The 7,766-nt window shown below is 45.0% G+C and overlaps 1 protein-coding gene across 2 annotated transcripts; it reads right to left on the reverse strand.

Moving 5' to 3' along the window:
* Positions 1-656: 656 nt before the first annotated feature.
* SAP30 (Sin3A associated protein 30) lies at positions 657-7,766 on the reverse strand. Of its 2 annotated transcripts, XM_068137073.1 has the most exons (4): positions 7,150-7,762; positions 5,628-5,750; positions 2,979-3,077; positions 657-993 (listed from the first exon to the last, which is right to left on the reverse strand). In XM_068137073.1, the coding sequence occupies exons 1-4, from the start codon at positions 7,459-7,461 to the stop codon at positions 871-873; spliced, it is 657 nt and encodes a 218-aa protein (XP_067993174.1). In that variant the 5' UTR covers positions 7,462-7,762; the 3' UTR covers positions 657-870. The 2 variants fall into 2 exon arrangements, with proteins under 2 accessions (XP_067993174.1, XP_067993175.1); XM_068137074.1 differs by lacking the exon at positions 5,628-5,750 and having other exon boundaries at positions 7,150-7,766.

Consider the following 7,766-nt stretch of genomic DNA (forward strand, 5'->3'; position numbering starts at 1 on the left):
CAGGTCTAAGATAAAGCAAACATGATGAAGAGCAGAGTATACCTATTAGAAGGCACCATATTGATCCAGTACAGACACTATCTTCCATTCTCTAATTAAGTTCTTAGGCACAGCCTATGCAGATAAAAAGTCAGCAGCTAAAAGATTTCTTATGGAGTGGAAGGACTTCTCAGCACAGTAAGCTGCAGCAGTCTTTTCATCCATACTTAAGAGCTTTGAAATTCAAGAGCTGCATTTTTTTTTTCATTTCAGTACAGGTGCACAAAGGCTTCAGTGCTTGGAAGCATATATTCCAGCAATGACAAGATGAATAAACAAATCAAATCTTCCATCAATTGTTTCCTTATAAAAGGGGAAACAAGAAAATGTTAGTCATCTGTCTTTGCCCAGCTAACCACTGGGAACTGCCATTTAAAGCCTATTAACTTAGTAAAAAGAACTGTCTGCAAGTCTGCCGTAGCTTTTTTCTGGGGTGGGTTGGTTTGTTGTTTTGTTTTTTAGTTGTAAAGGCATTGCATCATGAGAACTTGAAGTACATTCATAAATATATCCTTGGCACATTTTAATTGAAAAATACTTGAATATTAATGCACAATTATTCAAAGCATAACTATTAGCTACAAGTAAGTCACTAAATAAGTTACAGACACACCCACTTGAGCAACAGTATCAGTAATATTTATTTAAAATACTTTTGCTGAGGAAATTTGTTTCCTAAGAGATGGTTTTCAAACAAATCAGCAAGATTATGAAAAATAAAACAGAGATAAACTCTCTGGGGAAAAAAGTTACAAAGAAAGCTTTTGCGTATCAACAAAACCCCTCAGTCTTTTGATTTGCAGCCTGCATCTCAGTCCCAACCTTTTATGTTTAATGAACCCCACTATCCATCTTTAGATCTGTTTTGTTCTTGTCGTTCTTCACCGAGTAGATGAAATATGTTAAGGTGTCCTTTTCATTCACTGGAATTGTCCTAAAATGGCAGCCAATTATCTACAAAAAGAAGAATGCCAGGAAATTAAATAACCACTCTCACATGCAGAAACAGAATATTCAGATTTAAATCAACTTCATTAAACTTAGAAACTAAAAGCTATGGCTCTTTGAAAGTCACTAAAAGCCATTAAAGAATTCAGAAGCATTTTACTGAGAAGTGTGAAACCACTACAGCAGATTATAACCTTCATTTCCCAAGTAAAAAGCCTAGAAAAATGTCAAGGGGGGGGAGGGAAAAAAAGAAAAGAAAAAAAGAAGCGTTCAAAACAAGGGTAAGTGTAATCGTACTCTTATGTGGACAAACCTTGACTATAAAGCATACAATGATTATAGAATACCAACAGAGCAACAGCACAGAAGTAAGGCTACTGCTCATTACTGAGGTTGAGAAATGTCTATCAGGTCACATATAGAAATATCTAAGACAATACAATCATCTTTGGAGTTACAACCGAATATTCAGTTTTTCAAAGCAGAGCTATCAAAGATGCACCATGCTCTAATTACTAAATATGACCGCCTCTAAACAGTTCCAGTCATTTCTGTTATTCTAGAAAGTGTTTCCTTCATCAAAATGAACACCAACTTTAAAATTAAGCATTCAAAATACTATACCTGCCCAAGCCTATCCCTTGGCTTTTTGCAGAATACTTCAGTAGATTAAAATTAGCAAGAGGAAGTGAGAAAAACAGGACTGCTCATTTGACTACTACAGGGCATAAATGTTTAGCATAATTAACAGGTTAGAAAGCTTTCCAAACCTCACTCTCAAAAAACTGACAGTAGTAGTTTGAAAGAGTCCTTTAAAGTGGACTTCTAAGTAATAGCTAGAGGAATGTCAATTGTACACCAGGACAAGTTACAAGGAATCACATGAACTGTAAAATGAGGAAGCTCTACAGCTATGGCTCACAAATACCTGCAGGTCATGGCAAGCACATGACAGAAGCTTTGCCTAGTCACATCAAAGCAGCGCAAGAAACATTAAGACAGTGGAAATATCTTTTGAGAGGTACCTAAAGCAGGCCTTCAGAAATGCTGGTTTTGTAGGACAAAACCTGCTTGTGCCAGTCCTGCTAATTCAAGAGCTAGTTCTATCTCAGCTCACATCAGAAAACAGAAGACTGATTTCAAATTCTCACTCAGTGGCAGCAGTATTACTCTTTCACAGCTCGACCTTGAGATCTCCCACACATTTAAGAACCTTGCCTTTAATCCACAAGAACTACAGGAGACACCAACAAAATGTCTGCACGTTGAGTGTAACAATACAAAAATCAAAAAACCCGCAGCTGTATCTCCCTGTTACTACCAGCTCTCCCACATACTTACATCACCACGCTCTAACTGCATCTTTGCAGCGTAGAAGGATACCATTAAAATTACACTTACACGCAGCAATGTTTATGGCTGTACATGCCACAGCTTCAGCACTTTTAGAATATTGGCAAGAAAAAAAAATGATCTCATAAAGTCATGTTCTAGGGGTGGATGCCAGTGGTTTTAATTAACAGAACTAATTATCAACAGAAGTCTGTTTTTCATGTTTCCACGCTTAATATATAGAGTAATACATGTTTGCAGCAACTCGCTTTTTACAGCAAAGCCTGAACCTTGCTACAACTCTTCTGCCACTTCTTTAGGACACTTTGGGTGAAGGTGGGAGTAATGTGTAGACTATAAATCCATAATTCTGTGATATTTGGGGACACAGAGATCATCTTACTGTGCCAGCTCAGCACTGTACTTTTCAGCAGCATACACTCTTTTCAGAACTTAAGAGTTCCTCCTGTGGGAAGAACATTCACTTTTGACTTACTTGGCTCAGAAGCTGTGGCATGAAGGAAGCTAGATAAGCAGTTCTCTTTTGTTCTCATAAAATCCATGTTACATATGCTCTTTATGCAAGGATCACATTGTGTAGAAAGCCACATGCTAGAGCAAGTTGCATTTTCTATTACGGAACAAACACTCATACGTACTTCAACAAGCTGTGCTTTGTTAAGTCCCGGTCTGGTCTGTAGTTTGAAGTGTCTTTTGTACCTTCGAAGTGTGTTTACTTGTAGCTGATATAAATCAACCTAGAAGAAAAGAGGGGGAAAGAAAACAATCTAATGTAACTGAAAAGGGCTCAGTCATTAATAGTTTGCCTCTCAAAAACATTTTGATACAAATGTAAACATCTTAGCAGATCTCATTTGGAGAAAAAACACCCCAAACTTGACCCTGCACCTTACAGCAGAAATGAAAAGAGCCCAGTTCAGTTTAAGAGTATTTTATTGTTATGAAGCATGGCTCTGCCTCCCCTTAGCTGGGGATAATATTTGTAACTTATTATTGTACTTTAATCAGTTCTGGGTGGTTGGTGTTTTTTTTTTTTTCCCAGTGTTCTCTAGTACAAGCATAGCACAAAAGCCCAGTAACAGTTTTCATGTAACACAAGCATGCTGCTTCAAAGAAAGCCACTACAATGTGATTTCAGCCATCAAATGTTATACAAGTTGCATGGAAGATATAGCGAATCTGCATTATGAGACAGCACAATTAGAGTGTGAAAAATGTCTAGAGCAGAAAGCTTTCTTGGCTTGAGGTGAGAGAAGAAAACAGCTTCACTTGCTCTCCAAACATATCCTTGCTACATAAGCACAATGCAGGAGTTATGTGCATGGGCACAGCCGTCCAAAACTATTTTTCATTGAGAGATGACAGTCGAGAGAATTGCACAAGGTCCTCTTAAGGATATAAACATACAGCCTCAACCCAGTACTCACTCTGTTTTGAATTCCATGCACTCTGATCAACAGTGACTTCCCCCAGCAACAGCTTATCCTCCCACCCTCCTTGACAACATAAGAGAGCTTAATCAGGTGATCGAGTGGGAAAGCAAGATGCAAAAGCAGGCTGAATGAGAAAATCTGCTACAGCAGTGGCAACTACAGTAGCATTCTCCCAAACTCACTGCATTAAAGATAAGGCATCCACTTCCACTTAAAATTAATTTAAAAGCCTCAACTACAGAATATTTAAACAGCAGTCCTAGCATATACTTGGTAACCTGACCAAACTTGATAGGATGCCACCTTGAACAATAGGGGACAGGAATCCTCTGGCATTCTTAAGTTTAGATGGCGTAAATTATACTTCCCAAGTGACAGTGAGGAATCCTCATCCTAGAGCACCACTCAGAGAAGGAGCAGCAGCTTTTCACCAAGTCCCTGAAGCTAACACTACTGTGAAAGCTGCTTTCTATCCTGTAGAAATCAATTCTAACAAGTAGTGATGGTCATAATAGAGATGGAAATGGGGAGGGAGGGCCTTTCAAGTCTTCAGAAGGACGATTTTTTTTTTCTCGTTAGTAAGCTGAATAGCAACTGAAAATAAAGAAGGGGATGAACATACTGCCAATGTTCACATGGCCAGCTGAAATTCCTCAAAATCACTTTCGAGGAAGTTTTCTTTCCTGCAGTAATACCATTTAAAACCCCCTGCTTTCTTTTTCTAGAGATAGCCATCAGCTGTGACATGCTTTATAATTCTTTCATCAGTAAACAAACCGGACTTGCAGGACAGCTGTGATTATCACTGTGCCAGCTACCTGAAACCACAGAAAACATTAGCTTTAGACAGAACTTTCAAAGAAACAATTCCACAAATTCAACAGGCAAACAACACAGCCCCACACTGAACTACTCTCAAGCCTCTGAAATCCTCTTACAAGATTCCCTTAGCCTTCAAACTGGAGCCACGTGCCCTTAGGCAGGGATTCTCGCACTCAGTTTCATCACTTACATTGCTGACATATGCAGATGCTGACCATAAGTGTTAATTTAATGACATTCTTATGAAGCAATTTCTGACCAGATAGGCATGACAGCTTCTGCTCAAAATTAACATGCTGAACACCACCTACTAAGACAGCCTATAGCAGAAACAGCCCAGAGCACACGTAGGAAAGAGAGAGCCTAAGATGCTGTCTCTCCTAGTATCCTATGTAAAAGGTTTGAAAGCGATAGTTTGCTTTTACAATATGAGGTCTCATTGGCAGTGAAAATAGTAGGTAAGAAAAATCACTGTCCTTCACCCCTTTCTTGCACAGCTCCCTGAACGTCTCTTCCCCCAACAAGGGGTAAAAATAAAGAATTACTATAATTAAACTTTCTGTGTTTAATGTAATTAAGGCAATGGAGTAACTGCAAGAGCCACGTGCAACACATTCAGCACAGAAAGAAATGATTGGAGGGTAGTGGCAGTGAAATGTTTATATACTGAGTCCTATGTGCAATTCCCTTCAAGCTGTCAACTCCTGCAGAGAGCAGATTTTGTCAATATGTGGCAAAGCACCTCTTCTAGCAGGATGCTGGAGAGGAGGCACTGAAGAGGATAAGGTTGAAAACAGCAATTTTTTTTTTGAGAGAACCAGCAGACCCTTAAAAATACTTGAATCTTGTTCATCCTGCTCCACACAACGAATAGGGAAAACACACCATGAACTTCAGTTAGTGAGACAGGAATCCTCCTTCCCCCACATGATCCAAAATAGAGCTACAAGGGTAGAAAATTTGCACCTGTACAGACCCGGTCAGTAAGATCAATGCAACAATTATTTTTAAAAATCACCATTCTTTAGCTACCTCTGGAGTGTCGATATCTTGTACTGGCGAGTCACCATCATCATCGCTGCCTTTCCTCTTTCTTCTATTTCTCACACTCTGAATTAAGTTTTTATGGAAGTCACAAATATACAGATGTCTTGCCTAGAAGAGTAATATGGCATCTTTCAATCAAATCCATGCAAGTATCTCCCAGACTTATAATATAAAGGCATATACAGAGACAACCCTCCAGGAATCACAGTCACATTAACAGAGTCAAGGAAGCTTTTCCGCTGGATTCTTTTAAATAAAGAGCGTGCTGTGCTACAGATCAGTGCCACCGGGCTTGGTTCCGAGGCTGCAGAAGTGCTGATTCTGTACTAACCGGCTGCAGAGACACGCGAAGATAGCCTGCCTGCAGTCACTCATCGCAGCTCGAGGATCGGGAAGTAAACAAACACAAACCCAAGCTTTCAGTTACCCTTTCCAGGGCAAAAAGACGGCTCATATTTCCCATCTATATCCTCCCCTCCATGTTTTACTTTCAATGCCAAGGCGAGGTCAATCCACATACCTTCCCCCCCCCCCCCCCTTCTTTCTTTTAAAGTTTCTCTTTGTATGGATCTGGAAGCGTTCGGAGAGCTCTTCAGCGCGCACCACCGCTGAATTTCAGAGCTGCGTGCTCGAACAGCAGTGAGAGCACGGCGCTGCCTTTTGGCACCACGCCTGCAGTGCGAAAGAAACCCGGGCCATAGTCTGTGTATGGGTCCCTCGGGGCGCACGGAGCGGTCGTGCCAGCTGCCGCGGATTTTAAGCTGCTTTGCCCTCGTGCTTGGCAATGCTCCCGCAGTACCGGGTACAGGCAAGCACCACTCCGGAACGCCCGAGCATTTCCCGCCGTAGAAAGGCGCCCGAAGGCAGCCCAGCAACCGCCCCCTTCAGCAGGGGGGTTCCCGCTCCGCCTGCCTGGCCGTGCCGAGCCGCTCTGCGCGGCGCCTGATGGCTGCCGAGCGGAAGATACTGTGGCAAGGGGAGACGTGCAACATTGCAACACGAGGCGGAGCAGCCGAGCGCTGCCCTCGCCAGGAACAGACACAAACTAGTGCGCCAGGAGCCATGCAGGCTCCGCTCCCGGGGGGAGGAGCGCTTCCCGGCCACGCTTCTTCCCGCTCCGGCGAAACGGGGAGACACGCAGCCGATGCCCTCGGCTCTTGGAGGGTGGGGGGGAATCCCAGAGGTAGACAAGAGGGGCGATTCCCCTCTTCCCCACTACCCTCTCCCGCAGAGGGAAAGCACTTTCAGGCCATGCTCCTGCAGCGCCAGCAAAACTCCGCCGTGCTACGGGTAAAAGGGAGGAAGGGGAAGACAACACGTCCTCATCTCCAAAAGGAGAAAACAATCCTAAACTTTATTAAAAGCCCCCAGACCGACTAAGACATAGAAGCTGCAGGCCCCTAAAGAGCGCATTCGGTACCGGACACACCGCCGCTATCAGAGCACATACTGCTAAGACCCGCTGGCGGGGGTGCAGCGGTCCCGTGTACCCCTTTCCCAGACTTACGCTCTTGTCCAGCTCGATCTTCACCTTCTTCTGCGAGATGCTCTTCTGGATCCGCTTGCTGAAACTGGCGTTGCCAGCGGCGCGGCCGCACCGCTCTCCCTCCTCCCGCAAGCAGCACAGCTGCCCGGCCCCGGGGCCGCCCGCACCCCCGGTGCCCGTCGAGGCCGCGGCAGCAGCGGTCAGACCCAGCCCGGGCGGTGCTGGTGGCGGCGGCGGCACCTCCACGGCGGAGCCTGCATTGCCCACCACTGCGGCGGCAGCGGCGGGGTCCGCCCCGCGCTGGGTCACCTCCTCGGGGGCAAAGCCGTTCATGCCCGGCGCCACCCCCGCAGCCGGTGGGGAGTCCGAGAGAGGGCAGCGGGATTCCGCCCCACACTAAACTTCCCCGGCGAGACGCTGCGGCCCGGCGGGGCGCTCCCCTGCTCTGCCTGCCTCCTCTCAGCGACGGCACCGGAGCGCAAGCCCGCCCTCAAGGGCAGCCAGCCCGCACGTCGCGGGAAGGACTCTCCCCGACGGCTGCCGCTGCCCGAGCCCCACCGTCTGCTGGATCGGCGGCGGCACCCCTCAAGTCGCCCCACTTCCTCCTTCCCCCCCTGTCATGTGGAGACTCTTCAGCT

Source organism: Melanerpes formicivorus, unplaced genomic scaffold (genome assembly GCF_026170545.1).
Source record: "Melanerpes formicivorus ecotype bairdi unplaced genomic scaffold, bMelFor1.0.p_v2 SCAF_4, whole genome shotgun sequence".
Taxonomy (NCBI): domain Eukaryota; kingdom Metazoa; phylum Chordata; class Aves; order Piciformes; family Picidae; genus Melanerpes; species Melanerpes formicivorus.